Here is a 12,883-nt window from a genome sequence, read left to right as displayed (position 1 = left end):
TTCTGTAAAATGTAAAAATAACAATTCTAATGATGCCATTCTACTAGGTCCCTGGGTTCAAGTTCAAATCTGTAAAATTCACATTTTTTTCCGACAGTTCAGTCATTTCACTGTTGAATAAGCGGAAGAGCAAAAACGAAAGGTCAATTGTCGGAAAACCCGGTTTTAAGGTTGTCAGTGAAATTTAGTGTGAGTGGGAATAATGGTTATTAATGTTTCACAAATGGGTTTGGCATTCTCATTTTCATATCTAAGGTAAAAACGAATTGCTGACATAGACCATTTGTTAATTTCACCATATCCATGTTACCGCACATTAGATAGATATTTGAAAAATTATAGTATGGATTATAGTAAAGAACAGGAGTGACTAACCGGAACAATTTATTATAAATATTGTTGTTCCAATAATTGAGATTTCAATCTACGGATCGAACGCATTCATCAAATGCTAGGTTTACACCGTGACGGCAGTATTTTGTCGGAACCGAACTATTGCCCCGCTCACCAACAGTACATTATCTCTTGTGTATCCATTGTGTGTTGGGGCTGAACGAGAGCCGAGTTCGACCCGGTTCTTCCAGCTACCTCAATCACTTGAGAATAATATATTTTTAATATTTGAGAATCAGTTTCGAATCAAAGCGGCAACACCCCTTGATATTGATGTCTCCCGATGACATTCCCAATACTCGGGATTTATGTCATGACAAATAAGAAGTAAATGATTTCGTCAATCGCCACCGACGAACAACATACATTTTTGTACATGAATTACAAACGACATTGACTCCCGAGTTGCCATGATTTAAATTGAACGTAATTTTAAGAAGGCGATAGAGGGCGTGATTTTGTCCCGATGCGTTTACATAGTCAGGGCCGTGTTGCACCCAGTTCTACCGGAGCTCAACCACGATATTTGATAGAAGCTGAACTCGGCTCGAGCCAGCTCAAGCCGAACACGTTTACACGACGATTTTTGCTGACTCGAATCGTTGGGATCCGATAAAATGCTGTCGTTTATGAACGAATCATTTTAGATCTATTTGTTTTGATGAAGGTATTGTCCCATTAGCTGTAAATGGTCTATACGCGCTTCGCGGAATAAAGAGCCTTTCTTACAGCCAATCGCAGCTCCTTGATTTGATTTGAATGAAACTAATTTATAGATTGTTTTATAAAATGTGAACGCAGTTTTGTAGAAATAACATTATTTGACATTTTAATTTCTTTTGATAGATTAATTTAATTGCCAATGTTGACTCAAATCGGATAAGGGTTGACGAGCTGATTTATTATACGGCTAAGTACAAACGGACACGGCACTCAAAATGTTCAGGCGATACTGAGAATGCAAGTTCGAATTCTTAGCGTACTCTATAGATCACGAGACATCATGTTTATTATGAACAATTATGGGGCTATATTTCCATGGTAACACGGAACCGCATTCTTGTGTGTACAGTGCCGTATTTTGAGAAAATTGTCCAAATATTTTATTTCTGCCATAAATATCAATAGTAAAAACGTTATAATACTGACAAAAGTATCACTATTCACTGAAATACAACCATCGCTATCACGGAAATAGTCTAAGGCGGTGCCCCCAACTATTTAAGTCAATATTCTTATATTGAGCCAGAAATATTGCAAATTTAATACATTCTGGGTACTTTCGTTTATGAGTAGGTTTCTACCTTAATGTTGTATCTGTGTGTATTAAATTAAGTGATTTTTTCATTCTCTGAATAATCATAACATATCAAATAATTACTTTGAGACATTAACATCAATATATGTATTTGTTGCCCTTTTTCGCAAATAAGAATCCATATGTTTTAGATATATTGTGGTAATACTCTGGCAGTTGTTTGTATATATGTTGGGCTTTTTTTCTTCTGTAGTTTGCATTATTTTTTCTCGAGCGGGGGCTAATCTCGTTGTGACACAGCACAATATATTGTCGTGTGGGGGTTTCCAGAAAACCGCACCTTACAAAAACCGTGATTTAGACAAAAGACAAAATGTTAAATCGTGAGCAAAATTCGTTCTTACCTTGTTTTCCGTACAGTATAAGTGGTTTGTTTTTGTCATACTTGTCAATAGGTGAGTGTGACCCGAAGTACGACAGCACCTTTTTCTTGAATTCGTCCATGCCAACCATACATGATGAGGTATACTGGTGAGTCAATAGTGTATGGTGCGATATCTCCTGAGTCAACTCGTCAGCCGTCGACAGTCTGTTACTCTTTGCCGTACGAACAATCATGTCCACCATGCGACCTACAGCAGCAAAAATAAAATTCTCGATTAGAAGTTAGCTCCCTAGCTCGGTGTTTATCGGTTCACAAATGGTTTCATGCGCAGTAAAATACTAGCAAGGTACATCATGTCTGAGTTAACAATGCTTCACCAAAGCAGTCGTAGTGTGCAGCGTGAAATCTTTCTCTCTATCAACCAACTATTGCTTTAGTGTCTGCCGATTAGGCCGCGTTTACTGTCAGTGAAAGTGATATTTATCCCTGACAGGAGAGGACCCTGTAGTACAGTACATTATGTAAAAATGACCACACTAATGTACTACATAATTACATCATTTGCCAATATAACATGCGAGTACCGTTACGATAATCTTCGGAATGACAACATTAAAAATCAATCCTCAATAAATTTCTCAAGGCCATCCATATAAGGTATATTTTATTACACTATGTCATATGAGCGATGCTTGCTACTATATCACACTAATACTAATTTAAAAAGGTCACTTCCGAATGAGAGTTACACAGCCCGTCTGCCAGTCATGAGCTTAGAAAAATAATTTTATTCAACAAATAAAAGAATTTTAATCACACACCGAAAAAGATAAATGTGCGATTTCATCTAGTTACGAAACGAGATGGCGGAATCCGTAACTATTAAGTAATCACATAATATTTTTTATTGGTTCGGAAATAAGACTACGGAACAGCATGGGATACTTATTTCCAATTCTGAATCGTGCAGTAGACTAATGAAACACTGCGACATTCCACCAAGCAGATGTGATTTATGTAAGAACTGTTTTATATGTACTATGTACTTCAAAGTGGAGAATGGTTTATTTGCCTTGCATCACGGCCTTCATTAAATTACACAGAAGACAGGTGCACAACGGGATACCATAAACCATAATAAGAACATTGAATCGCATACGAAAAGCGTGTGGTGCTTACAATGAAGTATAATTTCAGAGAAGACAGGAAATTGTTTTTCAATGGCGCGTTGTATCTGAATTTAATGTATAAGAGAATCAAATTGAGACAAGGTGTCGTTATCTTGAGATCGGAGTAATAAATATATAATCACAATTCATGGCACCGCCATTCATATACGCACTTGATTATGATTTATCCGGGAATAACTTTGTGTTGCACAAAATTGTATTCATTTGAATAATGAACAATGCAATTGCACAGGCGCTCCAAATCACTACTACGTACTATTAATTTAAAGTGCATATTATTGGTACGTACAATTAATTCAATATGCATATTAGTGGTAAGTACTATTAATTAAAAATGCATAATAATGGTACGTACCATTATTTCAAAGTATATATTACTGGTACGTACCAATATTTCAAAGCGCATATTACTGGCATGTACAATTAATTCAAAATGAATATTACTATTAATTAAAAATGGATAATAATGGTTCGTACTATTATTTCATAGTGTACATTAGTGGTATGTACCATTATTTCAAAGTGCATATTACTGGTACGTACCATTATTTCAAAGTGTATATTAGTTGTACGTACCATTATTTTAAAGTGCATATTACTGGTACGTACCATTATTTCAAAGTGTATATTAGTTGTACGTACCATTATTTTAAAGTGCATATTACTGGTACATACCATTAATTCAAAGTGCATATTACCATTAATTCAAAATGTTTGTAAATACAAAGGGCATGTTTAATCGTGTAGTTTAACTTATTTTAACGAATTTTATAGTATACTGCATAAACAATAGTTCCGGGTGCCATGACGACAAGCATACTCCCCCGATACACCGGGCACACAGGAAAGTGTTAAATTATAGTCAAGACCCAGAAGACCAGTCTGTCTAGTCGACAATTCCATGCATTACAGCCACACAGCTGTGGATCATGTCTCGGCACTAACGCTACCATGGTAACAGTATATTTCTTCTGTGAAAATCTTAAATTGCTTCCAAGCAGTTGTATGCGGGTTTCACTAAGCCATGTGATACATGCGCCAAGCATTTCACGTATACTCTGTGTAATTGATGTCGACTGTTGACAAAGACGGAAATGCAAATCATTTCAGAAACACTTCAAACTTGAATTTGATAGTATCGGTTTCCTTCGAACACTGTCGCCGGGAATGACGAAACAGCAAACCAGCGATTACAAAACAATGTCTTGAAGACCTGCGACTCTAATAGCACATGTATAGGTAGAAGATAGAGCCGATAACACCTGTACAGCTGCACGTAATGTTTTATGAAACACGAGTTGACTAGAAACATGTTATGCCCAATTTATCAACGTACCGGTAAATATACGCGCAATTGACCGAATATATATTCTTTTCTTTTAAAGTAGCTATCCGTATTTAATTTGATTTTGTATTAAATTGTATATATATACTCCTTAATGTAGAAAGGGATTGCCCCTTTATTGAATTTTCCCGATAAATATAGTCCACTTTTGTGTTATTGATATTCTTTTTTGGAGCTCATATACCTGTGACATATTGCTTGACGTTATCAGACTATGGGTAGCCCCTTGTCGATTCCTCATAACAAACTCTAAGGACAACATCAATTCATCGTTTTTCCGTGTTGAAGACGTTTCTGGAACCCGATTCAAACATTTTCCATTAAAATGTAAAACGCGTTTAATACTAAAAATCTCATCTCCGCTATTTTCCTCAATAATAAGCTTTTCAAAGTGAACTTACGAAATACGGATTGACTGTCTCCATTTATAGCGTGGCAATATGCTCAGATTTATTCGCTAAATATATTAATGAGGCTTACACGTCATGGCGTCAACTTCTTGCCGCAAAACAAGTCACGTGGCTAACGAGATCTCGGTAGTCATTATCTATTAAACTTTAGAAAACACGTAACGTCTGATTAACCAAACTGTGTTCAGTTCCTCAACGTTTTCACTATACCATTAGTTTATACATTTTAGCTCTCATTCTCATATTTGTCTTTACACAGATACTGTAAATGACCCCGGATCCGATCGCGCTGCTGTTTCTCGTAATCGGGGCCTCGGGCAATACCCTGATCCACAATATTACTATTTACAACGTCTCCAATCACATTATGCATATTATATGCATTAACGGATCGGTTACAGTATTTGTGCTGCGATCTAGTATCCACTTTCCTGATGTATATTTCAATGTGTTGCTAGCATGAATGGTGATCCTGGTGTGATAGACATGTGTGCGATGAGTAGTCCATTTATCTAGTCATTTAATGATGTGAGAATGATACACGTGTTAAAACGTCAAACGTTGACATTATTCAAATGTAATTTCCTTTTTTACACACATAATACAAATATCAAACATTCGTTCAATGTTTAAATAGGTCAATCGCCCATTTCTTAAAAGATAAAATGTTCAGTGAGATGTTATATCTGCAGATAAGACAAATATTGAATATCATTTTTTTAAATAGGTCAGAATAGAGTAGCGTTGGTGTCTACATCGACTGGATCAAAAAACTATATCTACGAAAGTCCGATGACGTCATGACTCCCAAGTGACTGAACACCGACAACGATACAGTGGGTGATGCAGTATTCTAACAGACTAAAAATGTAACTTTCGGCAGATTAAAAATTTCTCGGAAAATATATTTCTCCGATAACCTGAATTGAATTGATAGCGATGGATTATGACAGTTGAAATTTCATTTTATGCTGACATATGATTGCAGAGAAAGGCGCAGTTATATCAGAATTGTATAAAATATAATTGAAAATAACAGGGTTGTTCAAAACTTGTCCCCCAATTCACACGTCATTATTCGCAAACCGACCTCTAAGCTGAATTGAACTGAACGGTATACACGATCCTTTTAATGTAGGTTGCATATCGTAGGTTTAATGTAGGTTGCATATCGTAGGTTTAATGTAGGTTTCATATCGTAGGTTTAATGTAGGTTGCATATCGTAGGTTTAATGTAGGTTGCATATCGAACGCTGACACTTATCGACTACGGAGTACCTTTGCCTTGATATCAATGCGATTCGGGACTATGATATGCCACACACATTTTATCAAGCCGCAATGAGCCCATTAATGACACTGAAACTTAAAACCATCTATTATCTGATAGTATAGGTAACTTATAAACTTAAAACCATCTATTATCTGATATTGTAGGTCACTTAAAAACTTAAAACCATCTATTATATGATATTATAGGTAACTTACAAACTTAAAACCATCTATTATCTGATATTGTAGGTCACTTAAAAACTTAAAACCATCTATTATCTGATATTAGAGGTAACTTATCAACTTAAAACCATCTATTCTCAGATATTGTGGGTCACTTATAAACTTAAAATCATCTATTCTCAGATATTGTGGGTCACTTATCAACTTAAAATCATCTATTATCTGATATTGTAGGTAACTTATAAACTTAAAATCATCTATTATCTGATATTGTTGGTAACTTATGAACTTAAAACCATCTATTATTTGATATTGTTGGTAACTTATGAACTTAAAACCATCTACTATCTGATATTGTAGGTCACTTATCAACTCAAAACCATCTAATATCTGATATTGTAGATCAAGTTTAAACTTAAAAACATCTATTATCTGATATTGTAGGTAACGTATAAATTTAAAACCATCTATTATCTGATATTGTAGGTAACTTACAAACTTAAAACCATCTATTATCTGATATTGTAGGTCACTTAAAAACTTAAAACCATCTATTATCTGATATTAGAGGTAACTTATCAACTTAAAACCATCTATTCTCAGATATTGTGGGTCACTTATAAACTTAAAATCATCTATTCTCAGATATTGTGGGTCACTTATCAACTTAAAACCATCTATTATCTGATATTGTAGGTCACTTATCAACTCAAAACCATCTAATATCTGATATTGTAGATCAATTATAAACTTAAAACCATCTATTATCTGGTATTGTAGGTAACGTATAAATTTAAAACCATCTATTATCTGATATTGTAGGTCACTTATCAACTCAAAACCATCTATTATATGATATTGTAGGTCACTTATGAACTTAAAATCATCTACTATCTGATATTGTAGGTCACTTATCAACTCAAAACCATCTATTATCTGATATTGTAGGTCACTTATGAACTTAAAATCATCTACTATCTGATATTGTAGGTCACTTATCAACTCAAAACCATCTAATATCTGATATTGTGGGTCACTTATAAACTTAAAACCATCTATTATCTGATATTGAAGATCACTTATAAACTTAAAACCATCTATTATCTGATATTGTAGGTCACTTAAAAACTTAAAACCATCTATTATCTGATATTATAGGTAACTTATAAACTTAAAACCATCTATTATCTGATAGTATAGCTAACTTATAAACTTAAAACCATCTATTATTATCTGATATTGTAGGTCACTTATAAACTTAAAACCATCTATTATCTGATATTGTAGGTAACTTATGAACTTAAAACCATCTATTATCTGATATTGTAGGTCACTTAAAAACTTAAAACCATCTATTATCTGATATTATAGGTAACTTATAAACTTAAAACCATCTATTATCTGATAGTATAGCTAACTTATAAACTTAAAACCATCTATTATCTGATATTGTAGGTAACTTATGAACTTAAAACCATCTATTATCTGATATTGTAGGTCACTTAAAATCTTAAAACCATCTATTATCTGATATTGTTGGTAACTTATGAACTTAAAACCATCTATTATCTGATATTGTAGATCAATTATAAACTTAAAACCATCTATTATCTGATATTGTAGGTAACTTATAAACTTAAAACCATCTATTATTTGATATTGTTGGTAACTTATGAACTTAAAACCATCTACTATCTGATATTGTAGGTCACTTATCAACTCAAAACCATCTAATATCTGATATTGTAGATCAAGTTTAAACTTAAAAACATCTATTATCTAATATTGTAGGTAACGTATAAATTTAAAACCATCTATTATCTGATATTGTAGATCAATTATAAACTTAAAACCATCTATTATCTGATATTGTAGGTAACTTATAAACTTAAAACCATCTATTATTTGATATTGTTGGTAACTTATAAACTTAAAACCATCTATTATCTGATATTGTAGATAACTTATAAACTTAAAACCATCTATTATTTGATATTGTTGGTAACTTATGAACTTAAAACCATCTACTATCTGATATTGTAGGTCACTTATCAACTCAAAACCATCTAATATCTGATATTGTAGATCAAGTTTAAACTTAAAAACATCTATTATCTGATATTATAGGTAACGTATAAATTTAAAACCATCTATTATCTGATATTGTTGGTAACTTATAAACTTAAAACCATCTATTATCTGATATTGTAGGTCACTTATCAACTCAAAACCATCTACTATCTGATATTGTAGGTCACTTATCAACTTAAAACCATCTAATATCTGATATTGTGGGTCACTTATAAACTTAAAACCATCTATTATCTGATATTGTGGGTCACTTATGAACTTAAAACCATCTATTATCTGATATTACAGGTAACTTATAAACTTAAAACCATCTATTATCTGATATTGTAGGTAACTTATAAACTTAAAACCATCGATTATCTGATATTACAGGTCACTTATAAACTTAAAACCATCTATTATCTGATATTACAGGTAACTTATAAACTTAAAACCATCGATTATCTGATATTACAGGTAACTTATAAACTTAAAACCATCGATTATCTGATATTACAGGTAACTTATAAACTTAAAACCATCGATTATCTGATATTACAGGTAACTTATAAACTTAAAACCATCGATTATCTGATATTACAGGTAACTTATAAACTTAAAACCATCTATTATCTGATATAACAGGTAACTTATAAACTTAAAACCATCGATTATCTGATATTACAGGTAACTTATAAACTTTAAACCATCTATTATCTGATATTGTAGGTCGCGTATAAAAAAAACATGCATCGACTAAGCATAAGTTGTTTTTGGTAGATTTCATAATTGGAATTGCCAAAACAAGTTATGTTTGGGAACCCTCGATATGACTACAGCTACATATAGTACCACATCAAACTCAGTTGGTGATATACATATTTTAAACAAAACATGTAATTAGATATCGCATTATTTACAATAACGATTCCAATAATTCCACTTGTATATCCCCAAAATCCCCGACAAGCCAAGCTAAAGTGCGCTGCAAATAATTATCTTGAGTAATTGGCCAAAATTATAAACCATCTTAACTCCCCGTGGAGCGCACGAATCTAAATGTTGTTTGGGGTTAAATGCCAAACATTCCACACCAGGTTTTCATTCATCCCTTGATAGACAAAGCGAGTACGAGTTAAGTACCTTGCCCAGAGGAACAGCACTTGTTGTAACCAGCAATAAAACTCTGCCGTTGTAATTATTTACAGAGAATTCAAATAATTGGAACACTAGAATGTATATATTATAGTATACATACAAAGAGTGACGATCGACATATATATCAACCTAGCCATATAACTAGCACCTAACTCGAGAAGAGAGAGAGAGAGAGAGAGTAAACTGAATCCTAATGTATTCACTGAATATGCCAAGGACAAATCGAGGTCTATACAATTTTCATGGCGATTTCCCTTGACGTGCCTCACAATATTGTCTGCAAAATTGAACTGCAGATAATTTATTGAAAACATCTACTATATACACTATAGATAAAAAACAATACATTCGTATCGAGACAACTACATTATCATGACAAAATACGAATCACCAAGGTGTAGATACGTAAGCGCACCGTCGCCAGGTGATATCTATATGAACGTAGGTACCGTTGTCACACCTTATTAAACTCCGAGTGACGTAAAGTACCGGAAATGTAAATGATTATCTGATATATAATAAAGTATAATGACAGGTGATACGCCGGCGGTCGGCGACATGTTACCACGCATGGAAACATTAAAATACCCACCGAATATAATTGTTATGTGGGGGTTACCTATTTGAAATTTGGGGGCTATGTATTTTTTTGAAATGTGTATATGCCTGACGATTTTTACTCCAATAAACTTTCAATCATTCGCAAAAAATATTTTTAACTGTTTTTTCTCAAAATATCCCTCAACTGAAGAACCCCTTGCCATGCAACAAACGCATTGTGCTGAAATTAGGTCGGATATCAAGATGACCCAATTTAATAAATTTACACCTTCGATAGAAAAAAATATTTTCAATTCATCAGCAATTGTGATGAACTAATTACCATGACTTGTCAAATAACTTTATTCTCTTGTTGGATAATATTAATGAGACTTATCGATGCATGCATGGTTTGGTGTATCAGCCAAATTGAATATTAAATGAATATGCGACATTAGCAGCAGTTACACTATTCATATATTGATGCACTAACCCAAGAATAAGTCTTCATACTCTTCACACTTGCTATGTTGATTTCAAAACGAAATGAATACAGTATGGTTGCAATGTACATGCTGAGTAGAGGGCAACGTGTTAGCATGCGAATACAATGAGATTAATTTGAAAAATCGTCATCTGTTGAATATTACACGAATAACCAATGTGCATATCGGTCGCGTGACTTTTTTTAATTAGTGTAATTGCAATTTTAATTTAGCTGTCAGTTATCAGCGACATAGCTTTTGCTTAGTAGCTGTATAATCACATTTTTAGATTAGATAGGCAGTCCGCGATTGGGATTTAAGATGACGTACAACTGAGTAGATGAACACTTATTCGCATTAATTTGAAAATGGCGAAGGTCAAAGCGCATTAATTCAGTGCAAGCGAAACAACATTGTTTAATAAACATTGTCAGACGTTTTCTATCGAACAAAATCAAAGACCTGCCCCAAGGAAATTTAAACCACAACACGGGTAAAAGTAATTTCGATAGACCTTATAACTCTACCTCACACACCATTACTTTAATGTGTAAAGCGAAAACTGTTTGGCGTTCCCTGCAGTTTGTTCAGACCTTTTTATATAAAGGTCGTCATCACGATGCTAGTCCGATCATAATCCCAAAGTATCGACTGAATATGTGCAATCAATCAAGAAGACATAAGCCAATGGCACACATGACCACCTTTAGTAGTAGCAGAAACAGCATCAGTAACAACAGCGACGACAACAACAACAACAACAACAAAAACAAAAACGATGACGACAACGTCATAAAAACACAAAAGAAGAATATCAGTGCTTTGAATGGTATTAACTTGGATTTAGTATAGCTTTGACAGGTTTCATTCAGGGTTTTACGGCGGTGGAAATGAATCAGTATATACAGCGAAGACGAGAATCTCATTCACTAAACTAATGGTCACTATGTTCAAATCAATCTAGGAGTGGGACAGATGATGGATATCACATAGGTTATATTGGCGAATTCCCATGCGTTAGCCTTGTCCAGTAAATGACTTTGCCGAGAGAACGATTAATCGATATTATAGTAACGAGCTATTTAATCGATAGTCATACCTACTGGAATGAATGAATGTACTTCACCGTGTAAGCTTCCACCAACAAACAGTTTATTTAGTACATCTCTTATCTGAGAGCATAGAAAGAAACATGCCTAGACAAATACACATGTAAATGGGAACAAAACGCATCTTTACGAAAAACAAATATATAATGTTAATAAAACAGATTTCAAATATAACACATTTGAACTTCATTGTCAACGCATTTCCAATTAAAAAAAACAGTTGCAGGTATTGGAGATTGGTAGTATATTGGAAAAATAGAAAGATCGATAAAAACAATATCTAGTGTGACACATGGAAAACATGCCAATTGTGCATAAACCTGGAGGCAAGCCTGTAATGTATTTCACACAATATAATATTTGTTTGTGGAATTGGAAAACATAGATAAACGACTTTATAACCTTATGTTTACTTCATCTTCATGCGAGCCGTTTTGGGCAATCTGACGCTCCATCCGTTCATTTGTTTCAGGATAATTATTGAACGCAGGAGAAAAGGTCACATGCGGCGTGATGCCAGCTTTTAAGCATACCACATGACCTTGCCTCTCTTTTACCCAATTAATACCAAAGAATTATATTGTCAAATTCACGTGGTCAGGATTTCTACTTTGAAAAGAACGGCACTTACACCGCAATTACGGTGAAATAGGCACATACAGTTCAATTCAGCAAAAAGGGTTCAGCGTTTTTTAACGCATTCACGGCTTGTTATTGAAGTAACTGTTGTCGCTTCGCTTTGTCTTTATATTCAGTGGATAACACGTACGATATGTTTCCTGTACATACTCCACATGCGGTGATTGTCTAAACAACGTCTAACACCATTAGTCTGTGTTAAATTACCTCCCCCGCATTCACGGCCTCCCTTCTAATATCTGATTACTGACACTAAAATATACGCACGTCAATGTTTAAGTACGTAGCTTGTCAAGATCAAGTACCTCAACACCACTTTGAAATGAAAAACCCATTTAATAATAGTATGGTATAATTATAATGCATATGGGAGTTGTCAATGCCATGAACACAACTACATGAAATGAATCACGCATCATTTCCACACAGCTATATAATTCGCCATG

At 33.8% G+C, this 12,883-nt stretch overlaps 1 protein-coding gene across 1 annotated transcript in view; it reads right to left on the bottom strand.

Annotated features, from left to right (window-relative positions):
• Window positions 1-2,273, bottom strand: part of LOC100368585 (NACHT and WD repeat domain-containing protein 2-like) — a 39,705-nt gene extending 37,432 nt beyond the window's left edge. Inside the window, exon 1 of the mRNA XM_085497558.1 lies at window positions 2,056-2,273. Coding sequence (XP_085353684.1) covers window positions 2,056-2,269 — 214 coding nt within the window. The 5' untranslated portion in view covers window positions 2,270-2,273. The remainder of the gene's footprint in view (window positions 1-2,055) is intronic.
• Window positions 2,274-12,883: the final 10,610 nt, after the last annotated feature.

The sequence above is a fragment of the Saccoglossus kowalevskii genome, chromosome 3 (assembly GCF_978046115.1).
Source record: "Saccoglossus kowalevskii chromosome 3, keSacKowa6.1, whole genome shotgun sequence".
In the NCBI taxonomy this organism is placed as follows: domain Eukaryota; kingdom Metazoa; phylum Hemichordata; class Enteropneusta; family Harrimaniidae; genus Saccoglossus; species Saccoglossus kowalevskii.
The sequence above is the reverse complement of the archived record's forward strand: the minus strand, read 5'-3'. Positions and strand labels throughout refer to the sequence as shown.